This window comes from Phodopus roborovskii, unplaced genomic scaffold, assembly GCF_943737965.1.
Source record: "Phodopus roborovskii unplaced genomic scaffold, PHOROB, whole genome shotgun sequence".
Taxonomy (NCBI): Eukaryota; Metazoa; Chordata; class Mammalia; order Rodentia; family Cricetidae; genus Phodopus; species Phodopus roborovskii.
Window position 1 is genome coordinate 48939398 of NW_026126433.1, and position 16568 is coordinate 48955965.

Below are 16568 nucleotides of genomic sequence, written 5' to 3' on the forward strand. Positions count from 1 at the left end.
GCTTCTGCTGTCACTGAGTTTTGCCTAGACCTTCATGATCCTTGACCTCTAACTTGATCTGGGGCTGTTGACACCACAGACCACACCCTACTCCTACCACCTGAGGATTTATTCTGAGCTTCATGAACCTTCCTGAAGTCAAGTTGGATTTCCCCCTCTCTCCCAAGAGTTCTGAGTCCGGTCCATGACTTAGGCATTTGCTCGGAGCCTCGTGGCTAAGAATCAGATTCGAGTGAGAGTCGGGGTAGTAAAGGGAGGCAGGGAGGGCAGGCGTCTTCCTTACCCAAGGATGACATTCACAGCCCAGCCCAGAAGCTGGGTGTGACTCGGTGCTGCACAGGCCCTGGATTTCACCCCAGCACCCAAAACAATAATGATGGCTTGTTAGGATCTGACAGTGAAAGTGAATGCCAGCCAGGAGGGATGCAATAGCTCAAGCCAATCTATTGTCCCCAGAGGACACTCACACCAACAGCCCTAACATCCGTCTTCACTCATCAGAATGCCATGATCTCCTTGATCCCTTCAGGCCCCAACTCCATCCTCCCCACAGTCTGGAGCCTGACAGCAGAACAGGCAGTCAGCTGTGTGGAGGGAGAGTAGACAGTGTGAGCCTCACCTGCGAGAGAGCCGCGTACTGTTCCTCCCACTCCTTCCGCGCCTGCTCCAGCAGCCGGGCCCAGGTTCCCCGAGTCCCCAGCTGCCATTCTGCCAGGAAGCAAGCTGAGTGCTCTAGAGGGAGGGCGGGCCTTTAAGCATCATCACATTGAGATGTAGGGCGACTGTCGCTGAGGAGTGGGGAGCTGCTTCTGTGTGAAGACTCAATGGGCTCAGTCCTGCTGCATTAACCCTGGGGCAACTCAGATACCAGAACACAAAGGATGGTTCTCGGGGAAGCATGGAGCTCACAGGTCCCCTTTTCTCCTGTTCATCTGTGCAGGCATGTGACCATGTGTTCAGGGAATTCCCACCAACTGGAGGTTCAGAAAGAATTAGATGCTTCTGGTCACCCATAACTGTGACCGGCAGAGCCAGGTGTGTTCCCTTGGGTGTGTGTGCCTGCCCTGTGTGTGAGCAGTGTGGGAAAGCACGAGGCTGCTGTCTCACGTCAGCGGTAAACGAGGCCACACTGATGTCAAAGCTGGAATGTTTCAAGGTTGAACCAGAAGCTCCTTAAAGTGTGTGCCCCCACCCACCCACTCTACCTGGCCAGCCCTCCCTCTGCAGCCCAGCTGGTGAGCAGGCCACCCCTCAGTCCTTCCAACCGGGCTCTGGCTGTCAGGTGTGGCTGAGCATAGTGTGCTGACTTGATTTACCTGCTGCTCCGGCGTCCCCGAATCCTAGCAGCCGCTGGTTCTCAGCCCTGGCTGCTCTGACCAGTGTACAGGTGTTGATTGTAGCTCTGTTCTGAACCTTTTTAGCTCTGTCATGCAATGGCAAACACTGTCTCAGGCCCCTTTGTAAGCCTGTACTACCAGCCCTGGGGCAGCAGTGGGCAAACTCAGATCCCAGGCAGAACCATGTTAGTTTTCACAACCAGGAAGGTCCAGCCTTTTGACATCTGTCATCTACAAGTTTCTTGGGCCACATTCACAGGTGGCTTAGGATGCATTGTGGGCCCATGGGCCACAGGCTAGACATATCTGCAACCATTAGGAACAAAACTTACCTAAGTAACCTACATGGTTCAGAAACTCACAAAGCTCAGCTGGGTCCTATGCTAGGCCTCTGAATGTCCTGGGTCATGACCACACTTGGCTAATTCAAGAATGTGACTTTCAACAATCAAAACCCTGGGGGGAGGGGCGGGAAGCTACCACCCAGCTCCCAAATAAATACACAGAGGATTATTCTCAAACACCTGGCCTTAGCTTGTCTTATTTCTTGCCCGCTTTTCTTAACTTAAATTATCCCATTTATCTTTTGCCTCTGGTCTTTTACCTTCCTCTATTTCTGTATTTCTTTCTTTACTTCTTATTCCACGGCTTGCTGCATAGCTTGGTGGCTGACCCCTGACGACTTCCTCTCCTTCTCCTTTGCTCTTTGATCTTTTCTTCCCAGATTTCTCCTATTTATATACTCTCTGCCTGCCAGCCCCGCCTATCCTTTCTCCTGCCTTGCTATTGGCTGTTCAGCTCTTTACTAGACCAATCAGGTGTTTTGGGACAGGCAAAGTAACACAGCTTCACAGAGTTAAACAAATGCAACGTAAAAGAATGCAACACACGTTTGCATCATTAAACAAATATTCCACAGCATAAACAAATGTAAAGTCTTAAAATAATATTCGGCAACAGGCTACAGTCAACACAGAGGCTTCTGTTCCTGTCCCTACTCCCATTGTTACCACAGAAAGCGCAGGCATATGGTAACATGACTTATTCTCTGTCTGAAATTCAAATTCTACAAGGGTGTCTTATACTATTATTACCTTGATGTCGGGGATTAAACGCTAAGGCTTAACTCACAGATGTTTTATGTTTTACCCTTTCATTTCACAAAAGGAATGTATGGATTCCAATGAGCCCTGCTCTAAGCACAAAGACAGAGTACAGAGTACAAAGAACCCAGCGCCGCTGTGCACCCCTCCCAGAGATCCACAGTCAGCAGGACTGCACGGATAGGCAGGAAAAAAGGAACATTCCAGACATTGCTACCGTCAAGTTCTACTTAAGATCTGAGCTTGCACTGCGGATTCTGGGAGAGAATGCCATGGCATGCAGCGGTCCTGTGTCTGAGCAGTGAAAACAGAGTGGGCAGGAGTCCACTCACAGGAAAGGGCTCCGTGGCTGAGAAGTGTCTGGAGGGCAGGTCAGGAGAGGCAATTTGCTGGAGGCATAATCTGAATGGTAGGGTTTTGTTTTCCTGAGACAGGATCTCACCTGGCTGAAGCTCTTGATCTCACAGAGATCCACCTGCATCTTGCCTCCCACGTGCTGGGACTAACGGCTTGCGTCACCACACTAAGACCCAGAGCATCCCTGAGAGAGCAGCGCACAGTGAACATCTTGCTGCTCAGCCGCCTCTGCAGACCCTCCTTCTACTCCCATTTGTTTTGTTTTTCCATTCCTCTCTCACTAGTCACTTTATTCTCCTGCTCCTGGATTCACACACCAAACAAAGGAGTTGTGACTTAGGATGTGGGACCTGTGTCCAGTTGCTGCTCACAAACCACTTACCTCTCAGCGTATCTCAGGGTCGACAGGGTTTCCTCATAGCAGATATCGGCTGGGCTTATGGCTGCAATCTGGAACCATCCCAAACAGACTTTTGTCATCCAAGCATTTATTACCATGCAAGCTACTAAAATAGCTACTATTTGGGTCAGGGAAATGGCACTGATAAGCAAGAAGAACTGAGTTTGATACCAGAACCCACAAAAAAGTGCCATGTATGCTGATATTTACATAATCCCAGCACTGGGAGGCAGAGACAGGAGGCTCCTTGGGGCTCACCGGGCAATGAGCTCCAGGGCAATGAGAGATCCTGTCTCAAAGGAAGTAGATGGCACTCCTGAGGAGGACATTCAAGGTTATGGTCTGTCTGGCCTTCACACATACACACAGAGACAAGTTTGTACCCCCCCACACACACATGCACCTCATGCATGCACATGCTAATAAAAATAATGTTCACAAAACAGCTTGTATCATTTAATTTTCAGTACTATTTAACTTTAAATCACTTACTTTAATTATTTATTTTTATTTTATGTTCACTGGTGTTTTACCTGCATGTACGTCTATGTGAGAGTGTTGGATTCCCAGGAACTGGAGTTACAGACAGTTGTGAGCTGCCACTTGGGTGTTGGGGATAAAATCCGGGTTCTCTGGAAGGGCAGCTAATGCTCTTAACCTCTGAGACATCTCTCCAGGCCCCTCATTGACTTTTGTAGATTTACTTAATTATTTTATGTGTATGGATGTTTTGCCTATGTGTGTGTGCATGTGTACCATGTGTGTGTCAGAAGAAGGCATCAGATTCCCTGGAACTGGAGTTGTTGTGAGCCACCATGTGGGTGCTGGGAATCAAACCTTGGTCCTCCATAACAGCAACACGTGCTCTTAACCACTGTGCCAGCTTCCCACACTTCTGACCTTTAAATTTTCAAAAACTAAATTTATTTTTACATTTACTTGTGTGCGTGCGTGCACGTGTGTGCGTGTGTACGCGTACACACCACTCCAGCACCATGATGTACATATGGCAGTCAGAGGACAAGTTGCAGGAGTTGGTTCCCTCCTTCCCCTCTGTCCTGCTCCAGAAATAGAACTCAGGTCATCAGGTTTGGCAGCAAGCACCTTTTCCTGATGATCCATTTCACTGATCTATTTAAACTTTACAAGCTGGAAAACTCTGCTTAGAGAATAGTAATACAGCCAAGGTCACCCAGATGGTAATCGGCCAGAACTGAATTTGAGCTGCTGGCCTCTGGCTAACCCTGAAATCTGCCGCTGTCCTGCTGACTGCCACAGGCTCTGTGTGCTAGGCCCTCAGCAGGCTCCTCAGGAGATTGCTCAGTGTTCTCAGGGTAGGAGAAAAAAGCTTTGCTCATTTCAGATCCCGTCAAGAGCACCGCAACTAATCCTGTGTGACCTTCCCATCCCTAAGACAAAACACCGTGGAAAATCAACCATAAGAAGGGTTCCTTTGGGCTCAGACTTCTAGAGGATTCAATCATCCCAGAGGGTACTGAAGGCAGCGCATCACACCCCACAAGTGGATTGTGGGGCTAGGAGAAAGACTATGCTGTGGGCTTGCTTCCTTTTCCTCCCTCTTATCCAGCCCAGACTGCAACCTCGGGAATGTTACCGCCCACATCAGGGCCAGGGCAGGTCTGTCTTCTTTGCTGAATCCTCTCTGGAAACACTCTCACAGACTCAGGCTGAGGTATGCTTCAGGAATCTCCTATCTGTGGTATTAAATGCTTGTGAAACCTCTCACATTCTACGAGAATGGAACTTCAGCTGGACCTTGCAGCCAGAGTTAATAACACACCTTGAGGTCATTAAGACTTATGACTGCTGTCCTGCTGTGTGCTCAGCCAGTTCCTGTAGCCTGTCTTTAAGGTTAACAACCTTGCTTGCCTTGGATTTTCCATGTAACCAACATTTACAACCTAAGGTAACTTAGCACGGCTGTGAGCTCAGGTCGTGTACTCTTCATGCCGCTGACTAAGAACAATGCGTGTGTTAGCATTTGCTGAGCAAATACAGAAGTTGAAGGCAGCTTCCTAACATCTACCCTAAAGTTTGAAAGTGGGTATGGATATTGGCTGATAAACACTGATGTCTGGAGTACTGTCTGCTGTCTGGGTCAGTTGGAGCCAGTGACTAATCCCTTTTAAGAGAATGTTTTGTTGATATTCATAGGAGGCTTGCCATTTTTCTAAACAGAAAGGGAAGGAGTGGATGGGGGAGGGAAAAGGAGAGGTGGGAGGAGGGAATGGGAGAAGAAGGAGGGGAAACTTGTCAGGATATGAAATAAATAATTAAAATTAAAAAAATAAATAAAGAGGGCTGGAGAGATGGCTAAGCAGTTAAGAGCACTGCTCTTTCAGAGTTCAATTCCCAGCAACCACATGGTGGCTCACAACCATCTATAGTGAGATCTCATACCTTCTTCTGGCCTGCAGGCATACATGCAGGCAGAACACTCATACCAAAAACAAAAAGAAAAAGAAAACAAAATTTAAAAAAGATTTTTGCTGAAATCAGGACAGGTGTCGTAGAGCTTGGAGGAGGTTGACTGTGCCCATTCTGTTTTTTTATTTGAGTCTTGGAACACTCAGTATTCATCTCCTACCTCCTTTTCTCCAATAATCCCAGCATTTGGGAGGCAGAGGCAGGCAGATCTCAAGTGAGTGAGAGGCTAGCCTGGTATACAAAAGGAGTTCCAGGATATCCAAGACTGTTACACAGAGAAGCCCTGTCTCGAAAAGCAACAAAACAACAACAACAATAAAAACCACTACAATCGGGGCTAGGGGCTGCCTAGAAGAAATGCCTAGGATGGAACCCTTTTGTATTTCCAGCGATTTTTCAGGCTGGGCTAAGCTATACAGTGAGACCTTCAAAACTCATGAATCTTGCAGATCTGCGAGGTGTCCTGGCCTTACTGTCTCAGGTGACTTTACTCCAGTGAGATTGCTGGGTTGGACACTCAGTCGGTGTCTTGGGAACACTGCTTTTGTTTTTGCTTTTCCAGTACTGGGAATGGAACCCAGAATCTAATACTTGGTAATGCTGTACCCCGAGCTCCCCAGCTCAGAGGAGTGCTGCTGTTCTATTCCAAGGTCTTGGTGAATGTACCACTGGGATCCACAAACAATGGACACGGGAAGGACTTTAAGGTGAAGTACTTAGGCAAGTATTTAAGCAAGGCTGTGTTTTACTGTAAGATTGGGGAGAGGTGGCCTTTAGTCTGTTTTGTCCCATTCTGCGACTGGAGAGAGAGGGCTCTGGCTTAGAATGTTGCACCCATATAGCTGACTCTCAGTGCTAAGACTGAAACTCAGTCACCCTGAATATTGTACATCTGCCTGGCAACTAACTTACTTACAGAGTGAGGTAGTGTTATTGTTAATTCTGTCCTTATAGAAAAAGTAGTTATATATACAATTATATATACATAGGGCAGTGGTAGCATACACCTTTAATCACAACACTCAGGAGGCAGAGGCAGGTGGATAGCTATGAGTTCGAGGCCAGCCTGGTCTACAGAGCAAGTGCAAGGATAGGCTCCAAAGCTAAACAAAGAAACCCTGCCTTGAAAAACAGAAACAAAAAGTAAAGGCTGGAGGCATGGCTCAGTGGTAGAGGGCTTGCCTGGTGTGTGCCAGACCCTGCTTTCCATCTGCATCACAAAACAGTACAAATGGAAAGCAATATATATTCCAGTAGATACCCTGAGAGCTGCAACAAAGAATAAAATATTTAATGTTGTGGAACCCTGTGACACACTGCAGTGGACAGGCATCAGGGACTGGGAGATGATGCAGAGGGCAAGCACTGAGTCCTGGTGTGTTGAGAGGGACTTCAGCCACAGAACTCTAAAGCTGAGCCAGTGCTATTAAGAAAGAGGCTCTCTTACCAGTGTCGTCCTGCTGTTCCCGCCCAGAGCCGACCGGAGCAGTTTGGTTAGAACAGAATCTCTGTAGGGAATGTGCAGGACTTTCTTCCCCATGGCTGAATCAGCCAGAGCACTGCATGAAGGAGAAAACATAAAACAACGGAGGGGATAAGAAAGATACTGCCTCTCCAGGAGTAACTAGAGATGGCTCACACATCCCTGCTGTGGTCTTGTGCTGTGGTCTGAAGGTCAACCCTGTGGGTAAGCCAATGTTTGTTTCTACCTCCAAGGAACCGCCATGCTTTTCCTCCCTAAAGATAAATCCTTCCTCCCTGAAGTGGCTTCAGGTCAGAGAAGTGACTAATGCACCCTGTAAAGTGATATTAATAACACAGACTAGCAGACACCTGTGCAAAGGTGCCCAAGCAAGACAGAACACAAGCTAAAGACCTTGTGCACAAAGCCTTGGACAGGGACTGGAGAGATGCACTGAGCTTAAGAGCCTGTACCACTCAAGTAGAGAACTCAAGTTTGACTCCCACACCCATAATAGGTTGTTCACAAACACCTGTAGCTCCAGCTCCGGGGGATCCGATGCCCTCTTCTGGCCTCCTGGGGCACCTGCACCAATGAGGGTATACCCACACTCATACACATAATTAATATTTTTAATTATAAAACTCAAGACAATTAAGCAAAAATGAATCTGATGGCAAAGGTCAGCTTGTTTTGGTGGTGTGCCAACAGGGAGGGGCTGTGTTCCAATGGGGGGGTTGTGTTTGTATGTCTGTTCCAACAGAGAGGGGTGTGCCCCAGTGTGGTGGGCTGTGATGGAGACTTGTGGCTTCTGTGTGAACCCCACTTGCTCACAGGGTCTCTGAACATAGGAAAGACAACAAAAAGGCCAGTTCTGCATTCTTAGAGGCTACTGCTGATGCTACCAGCCGCGCAAGGCCCCGCCTGAACACTCAGCTTTTGACCACACTTGGGCGCAACCCCAGCTTGTGGACGACACGTCATCACTGTCGTAGCAGCAGCACCAGGCACCTTTCCACTGTTAACTGTGGGACACACAGGCTGAAGTGGCCACCAGACAGTTCCCTCCCTCTCTCGTCTCTCCTGCCTCTCTTGTCTGTGGCCTCTCTTCTTGCTTGTTCTTTCTGTCTGCCTGCCTTCATGTCCCTCTTTAGCTCTTTCATGCTCCCCTCACTCCTCTCCCCAATAAACCTCTTGCACTAACTCTGTTGCACCTGGCATGTTGGCTTAGTGGCATACCTTGGCAGGGCCTGAAAAAAGATACCAACTTCACCTTTTAAAAAAAAATCCTTTCAATCATCCCTCACTACAATCTATAAAGTCTCCCTGCTTTAGTTCAGGAGCAGGACTTCTCCAGGCTCGAGCTCTGAGACTGGTGAGCTCGTTGCTATACTTTTTCAGTTCAGCTTGATCTGGCACATTGCATTAGAGGAGAAACTTATGGGGGGAGACACAACACCTATTACCTTTATACATGAATTTTAAAAGATGTGTCCCATATATGCACTAATATTCACATGCTAAAACAAGATTGGAGGGGGCTCATTGGATGGGGTGTGAAGACTGGGGTTCTAAGCACCCACATAAAAGCCAGGCAGGTGTGGCAACCCACCAGAACTTGGAAGGTGGAGACCAGAGATCTCCCTGGGCAATCTGGCTGGCTAGACTAGCTGAACCAGCGGGTTCGATCTTCATCAAGAAAGCTCACCTCGGTAAATACAGGGGAGAGAACTGAAGGAGACATCCTACATGAAGAAGACATCTCTGGTCTCTGCACATATGTGTACATGTGAGCCCACCCACATGTGCCCACACACATACAAACACCTCCCTGGCAAAAAGAAAAACAAAAAAGAAAGGGAAACAAGGAAGACCAATAGTCGGGGAGGGGCAGTACCACAAACCCCACATGGTACTTACCTCCAAGAGGGAGAAGGCACAGGGACAAAATTCTGTACCAACCACTTTGCTTGGTAGGCTTGGAACTGGGGATGGGATCCAGGCTTGGGCTCACCAGGGAACTAGGACACCACCCTCTGCCCTCTTATATGTCATTGTTTCATGTCATGGTGTAGTGGTTTGAATGAGAATGGCCCATATGCAGAATATTACTTTAACTATGTAAAGGTGTGTTGCATTTGTTTATGCTGAATTTGTTTAATTAGGCAAAGATGTGTTGCATTTGTTTACTTTGCCTGCCTAAGGCACATGATTGGTCTAATATAAATCTCAACAGCCAATAACTGGGCAGAGAAAGGATAGGCGGTGCTGTTGGACAGAGAGAGCAAGTAGGAGGAGGAATTTAGACGGAAAAAGAAGAGGGAGAAGAGAACGGGGGGAGAGAGAGAGAGATGTTTGAGGCCAGCCAAACAGACTTGGAAGAAGCAGGAAAAGTAAGACATACATAATGAAAGAAAGGTAAAAAGCTCCAAGGCAAAACTTAGATGAATAGAAACATGGTAAATTAAGTTAAAAGAGCTAGTGAGACAACCATAAGCTAAAGGCTGACTTGTCATAATTAATAAGTCTCTGTGTCTTGATTTGGGGGCTGGTGGTCCAAGAAAGCCTGCTATCGGCCTCCATAGGCTCATATGTTTGGATTCTTGGTGGAACTGTTTGGAAAGGATGAGGAGGTGTGGCATTGATGGAGGAGGTGTGTCACCAGGGGTGGGCTTTGCGGCTTCAAAAGCTCACAGCATTCCAGTTAGCTCTTTGTGTCTCCTGCTTCTGGATCACGATGTGAGCTCTCAGCTACTGCTCTAGGACCATGCCTGCCTGTCTGCTGCCATGTTCCCCACCATGAAGGACACGGACTCTAACCCTCTGAAACTGTAAGCCCCAAATAAATTATTTCTTCTTTAAGTTGCCTTGGTTATGGCGTCTTTTCAGAAAAAATAGAAAAGTGTTTTAATACCTTGTTTATACTATAACAAAGTTTGCCTGAAGATCAAAGGGTGGTGCTAGCCTCCAGTTAACCACAGAGGTCTGGAGGACTGTACAGACAGACAGGAAGTGATAAAGCAGGAGGAGACAGGAGCTCAGTCTCTTTTTGGCTGGGAAGTTAGAGGGGTAAAGATGGCTGTGGTTTGCTCCTTTGTCTCTCTGACCTCTCAGCATTTTCCCCTACATCTGACTCCAGGCTTTTTTATTAAGACCTATTAGAACTCGTTCTACAGAAAGTAACTAAGGCACATGAATATCTGTGTGCTGGTCACATACCTGATAACATTTCCTAAGCTGGTTAGGCTTAAGTTGACCCTGGATCCTTCCTTCAGCCTGTCTCCTTCAGACCCTGATGACTTCTGCCTCTCACTTCCTGCCAAGTCCACCATGTTGATGCTGGATTTTTTGGTGAGGGCCATGTCCAGGAAGACCTGTAAAGACATACCTCAGGCTGTGAGACTGATGCCTCAGAGACAGACTGTTCCACGAGCTTACGTGGCTCTTCAAGGTATGTCACAGACTCCAAATACAGTAAAGCAGTGGCAGCTGTCACTGAAGGTGCTGTCCCTGTTCAGTGACAGTTGACAATGCCAATACCACGATCCTGGGTTCAAGAGTCCTGCTTGCCTCTCTCTAGTTCTGCAAAGCACTTTTGAGGGGCATATTAGATAGCAGCCATTATAGGCATTTCAGTAAACTTTCAGCACATCAGATGCTGTGAGCCCTGCAACATCATGAGCATCCAAAACTGTTCAGTACTGTGGCTCGAGTGAACACACAGGGTTTCCTGCTGGCTACAAGAACTTTTGTTTTTCTTTTAACATTTTAGTTTTCTCAGTTAAAAGAAAAAGAGGGGGCTGGAGAGATGGCTCAGTGATTAAGAGCACTGACTGCTCTTCCAGAGGACCTGGGTTTGATTCCCAGCACCCACGTGGCAGCTCACAACTGTCTGTAATTTCAGCTCCAAGGGACCCAACACCCATGGCAAAACACCAATGCACATAAAATAAATAATTAAAAAAAGAGTTTCCATTTATTTACCTTCATCCAATTTTTCCTCTTGTGCCTAGATAAAAAGTTCAAATAACGGGGTAAACCACATATACAGTATATGAATTTTTCTAACACCGTAAAATTCTTCCAGGGAACAGCACTTACAATGTACAAAATTCTCTGTTGTGGGCTATTTGTTTATACTGTGTGAAGATGCATCACTGTGCGTGGTTAATAAAAAGCCGATTGGCCAATAGTTAGGCAGGAGAGGATAGGCAGGACTTCCAGACAGAGAGGAACTCAGAAGGGCTAGAATTTGGCTCAGGAGAGATGCCAGCAAGACACAGAAGGGGTCAGATATGCAAAATGGAGGAAAGGTCAAAAGTCATGTGGCAGAACACAGAATCATAGGAACAGGTTGATTTAAGTTATAAGAGCTAGTTGGGAACAAGTCTAAGCTAAAGGCCAAGTTTCATAATTAATAAGTCTCCATATCATTATTTGGGATCTGGTGATCCTAAAAGGAAGTCTGACTACAATTCTCCATGTCTCTGTGTGTGTGTGTTTATGTTTAGGTGCTCGTGCACGTGTGTGTGTGTGTGTGTGTGTGCAGGTGCACATGTATAGGACAGAGTTGCTATCACGTCTTTCTCAACTGTTCTCCACATGATTTTTGAGGCAGTTTCTCACTGTCCTGAAGCTCACTGACTTGTCAGACTCCTGGCAGGCAAGCCCCTGTAACCCCCTAGTCCCTGCTTCCCCAGTCAATTATAGAAGCATGCTATCATGCCTGGCTCTTTTACATGGGTGCTAGGGATTTAAACTCTTGTCCACATGCTTGCACAGCACATGCTTTACTGTTGAGCCACCTTCCCATCTCTAGAGAATTCTTTAGACTGCCTCATCTCAGCCTCCCAATGTGCTTTCACCCCATTTTACAGAAGATGGAACGGGTGTTGGGAAGATGGTCTCCTCAAAGTCTCAGCACTGGTACCTAACAATCACTGATGTGCCCACTGTTCATGTGGACATGATGCTTTTCTGCCATTGCTGATTCAGCTCTGAAAGGACAAGGGTCGTGTAATCACAGCTGGCTGTGGCAGTCACCCAGGAGCAACTGTTTCTAGAACAAACTGGGGCTGCTGCTCAAAGACATCCTGACACCCACGGAGGAGGATGGAAAAGAGAGGTCCTCTCTGGTTTATCAAAGGCTGTAGTTAATGGATGTTACAAGATTTCCAGGAACTAATCTCGGCCAGGCTTTGTCTCAGAAAGATGTATTAGCACCTGGCTGTGCCCTTGGCTCATGGCTGAGCCTCTCAGATGATAACCTTGGTCCTGCTGGTCTTAATTCTCCATGCTAGACCATAATCAATATCTTTACCATGGACTCCTTTAGCAACTTGGCCTCAAAATTCATTCCTCATAGTGTAGAATTTACTTGAGGAAAAACAGCCAGCCATGTCCTGTGGGTGCTCCAAGGATCGGACGACAGTAAGACCCCTCTGCCATAAGCAAGGAGCTGCTTAGTTGAGGGGTGGGCAGGGTGAGCAAGGCCCTCAGCTCTTCCCACCCTGGCCCCGTGGTTTATGTTTTACCTTAGCCCACTGGTCCACTTTGGACACATTCCATGGTCCCACCCCTACTCTGTCACTGGAGCCTGTCCCATAGACCAGGACTCCTACCTGCTTCAACCGGATGGTGATGACCATGTGTGACCGGCTGCTGCTGGCATTCATGTTGGTTGACGCTGTCATTCTGATTTTGGATCCCTGCTCCATGAGCTTTTCAATTTGTGCATAATTCTCACAAGGCACCCACTTCAGACCTTCCACAAAAAACCCCAGCTGTTGGTCTTCCCTGACTTTTAACCCTCCAGGAGTCTTGGTTCTGGACAGCAAATCTCTTATCTGTAGGAGGAAAGGGAAGAAGTAGCATGCAGTTCACTTCCTTCCTTATCACTGTAACCCCCAAATAAACCTTTCCTTCTATAAATTGCCTTGCCATGGCATTTTATCACAGCAAAGGAAAGTCACTCAGACAGCTGCTGTGTGGCTAAAGCATAGCGTGTGAGTGAAGGGACTCTACCCAGCCGGGCCTGGTGGCATGGCTCTGGCAGGCCTTGTCCTTCTCCCCAGCCCTTCTGCCTTGCTACAGACCATTAGATCACATCCCTAAAGCTGGCCACCAAGGCCTATTCCCTTATTTGACCACTTCCTCCTCCTGTCAAGGTTCCAGTATCAAAGTATGGAAGTCCAGCAATCAAAAGCCCCCTTTGGCCACCCTAATTAACATGCTCCATGAAAAGCAAACACATCCTAACAAGGGGTTTCTCCTTGTACCTTTATAAACTGCCATTTGCCTATGGGTCACATCTGTCTCCTCTATCCAGAGACAATCCTTTGTCCCTCCAGGGCAAATCTCCTTTCCCCTCCCTTGTTCTCTCCTCCATCTCCCTGTCCTCTGTCTCCTGTCTTTGTCTCTTATCCACTGTCCTTTGTCCCTCTGGGGCAAATAAATCTCCTTGTGCTGAGAACTTGGTCTTGGAGTGTGTTGAGCCAACTCTGAGGTTCTCTACAGTGAAGGACAGGGGATTTGAGATGGTACTGGAGAGGCAGGTGGGCTACATTCAACACAGGGTGGCCGGTGACCAGAGCCGTTGGTGCTGGCTATCCATGGAGTTGCTCCGGCTGTGTATGCTGTTAGCACAGGCTCTTGGGATAGGCGAGGCTCAGTGATAGAGCCTGTGTTTAGGTTGTTCCAGGACCTGGGTTTGATTCTCAGCAGAGACAGACAGACACAGACAGACAGACAGACAGACAGATAGGCAGGCAGGCAGAGAGGCAAACACACACAGACAGACAGAGACAAAGATAGAGGCAGACAGACACACAGATAGACAGAGCGAGATATAGATAGAGAGAATGTTACCTGTTCATTGTAGATTTCCAGCATGCTGAACATGACCTGTAGGGAAAGCAGTGTGTAACGTTGTCCTGAGTCCAGAAGTGATGTAAGAAGGACATAAATATTCAACAACGGTAAAGGCTAACTAACATTATAATAAACTGTTTCAAACTGCCTGGTTCTCAAGGAATTTTACAGCAATGGAGATTCTCTCAATATACTTTTTTTTTTTTTTTTAAGAACAGGCTGGGGATCTGCTCAGTGGGTAAGAACCCTGGCTGTTCAAACACAAGGACCCAAGTTTGGATCCCCACACCCACACACAGAGCCATGCGTGACTGTGCTCATCTGTAACTGTGGGGACACAGACAGGAGGAGTTTGGGGCTCTCTGCCTGCCCGTTTACCTAAAAACCATTGAACTCCAGGTTTAGTAGAGACCCTTTGTCAAGGGAACAAGTGGAGAGTGATGGAAGGGACACCCAATGTCCTCCTCTGGCCTCCACACATGTGCACGGAAGCATGTATACCTACTGTGTGGATATACGTGCTTGCACTTTTCTATCAATCATACATGTACTCATGCATACACAGAAGCTAAAGCAGGACGACTGACTAGACCATGGACAGGAAGAGAAGAGGTGGTTTCAACCGTTTGGTGCTGTTGGACAGTTTTAGGATGGGCTTTACAGGAATGACCGGCACTATATATATATATACTTAATCTACTAAGCCAGGTGATCCAGAGGCCTCTAGCCGTGGATGCAACCAGCGATGTATAAAAAGCAGTAACATGCAAACCCTGTCGCACGGAACAGTGCAGGCTTTTGTCTCCCTTCTCTTTAGTCTGGTCCCTGCTATCTAGAATGAGCAGAGACAAGGACTGTGCCTCCAGGTGTTTACTGACAACCAGCTGTCATATTTCAGAGCTAGTCACATCAGTGACTGCCACCAACATTCAATGCATCCAAAGTTTGCTCTGGAATCTTCTGTGCCGGGGACAAAATGACCACCGTTGGTGCTTGGGTGTAATTCAGGGGTGTAGTTCAAATGCAGAACACATGCTTATGCTTTACGTCAGGCTGGGTTCAAGTCCTATCACCATATATGACATATAAATATGTACCTATTTTAGGACACACGCGCAGGTGGCATTTTCTTTCTTAAGCGCCTACACACAGTAACCTGTTTAAAAGTAGTTTACAGTCTGCACCTGTTTTACTGTGCACGTGTAGCATTCTCTGACCACATAAGCCAAACCTTAAACTGCTGAGCAGAAGTTAGCCGCCCCCCTCCTGCCCGCCCCCACACACCATGTTGTTCTGGCAGTTGTCCCCACCCATTCCCTCCAGATGGACGGACAGTGAGAGCCAAGCCTGGGCCTGACCAAGAGTTGCATTTTCCTGGGACCCATGTTTAATTGAGACCTGCATTTAACCACCTCAGCTCTAGGAAGTTGGTTCCCACTGTGGCAGGCATTTTTCACTTACCTTGTTTCTACTTAGTGTGCACAACAGCGCCTCTTAAAGGAGCAGTATTTTTTTTTTTCCTTTCCTATCTTTTTCAAGCCCTATGTGGAAATTTAGGCCCAACATGGGATGACAATTTTTTTTTTTTTTTAACTTCAACACAGTTGTTTTAACTTCAGCCTTAACCTACTGCTATATCAGCCAGCAATTGTAACTCTGTAGTTACCAGCCTATTTAATTAACAGCGGCTTGGCCACTCAGGCTGCATGCAGCCTGGTGAGAATTCTGCTCCCATGGGGAACCACCCTGTCACTGCCCCTATAGGTAGCTTTAACCAAATCTCTATCATTCAGTTATGAATAAGACTTGAGATAAAGGCTGGGGTGAAAACCTGTGAGCTCAGAGAGGCTGGGTAGCAGCTAGCTAACCCTCTCACCTTGCTGACATCCATGGAAGGCCCATGCTTCCGCTCTGAGGACAAAAAACCCCGTGCTACTCCAAACCACACCCTACTACTTCCCGTTTCACTCTGTCCCTCCCAGATGCCCTCTGAGGCTCTAGGATTACTTTCTATCAACTGGTCGATAACTCAGCCTCCCGACCCAAGGTTAATTTTATTTAATTAACACAAATGAAAACTCAGGATTCACAGTGTGATGGGGTATCCCCAACACACACACACACACACCCCTGAAAATACAGATGCTGGTGCCTTCCACTTGTAGAAAAGGAAAGGGGCAGGCAATTCCCAAGAAAAAAGGATTCTAGAATATGAATGCACACCTGGGGTTCCATGTTTTTCTTCTGTGTCTTCATAGCTTGGAAGAGCTCTTCACACACTCTTGGAATAATACCCTTGTTTGTGCCAAAGCCAACCATGGAGTAGCTTTTCCCAGAGCCAGTCTGGCCATAGGCCAGGAGAGTAGCATTGTAGCCTCGCCAGGCACTGTCTAGAATTCCCCTTCCGATGTCATGGAACACATGGATCTACAAAGGAAATTGTGTCATCCGTCACTGCGTTTGGCTCTAAAGCTTTTTGTCAACACATATACAAATGTGTGCACACACTCACACAACACAGACCCCTCCACAGAACTGCTGTTTGTATCCAGGGTTGGTAGCACTGGGAGGCTGTGGAAACCCCAGTCTCT

The 16568-nt window shown here is 47.3% G+C and overlaps 1 protein-coding gene across 1 annotated transcript in view; it reads right to left on the reverse strand.

Moving 5' to 3' along the window:
- Positions 1-16568, reverse strand: part of LOC127223684 (kinesin-like protein KIF28) — a 41463-nt gene that overhangs the window by 16526 nt on the left and 8369 nt on the right. The window contains exons 3-10 of the mRNA XM_051186409.1: positions 16201-16404; positions 13975-14010; positions 12729-12953; positions 10327-10481; positions 7093-7204; positions 3180-3247; positions 1317-1423; positions 620-732 (exon numbers count right to left, since the gene is read on the reverse strand). Coding sequence (XP_051042366.1) covers positions 620-732; positions 1317-1423; positions 3180-3247; positions 7093-7204; positions 10327-10481; positions 12729-12953; positions 13975-14010; positions 16201-16404 — 1020 coding nt within the window. The remainder of the gene's footprint in view (positions 1-619; positions 733-1316; positions 1424-3179; positions 3248-7092; positions 7205-10326; positions 10482-12728; positions 12954-13974; positions 14011-16200; positions 16405-16568) is intronic.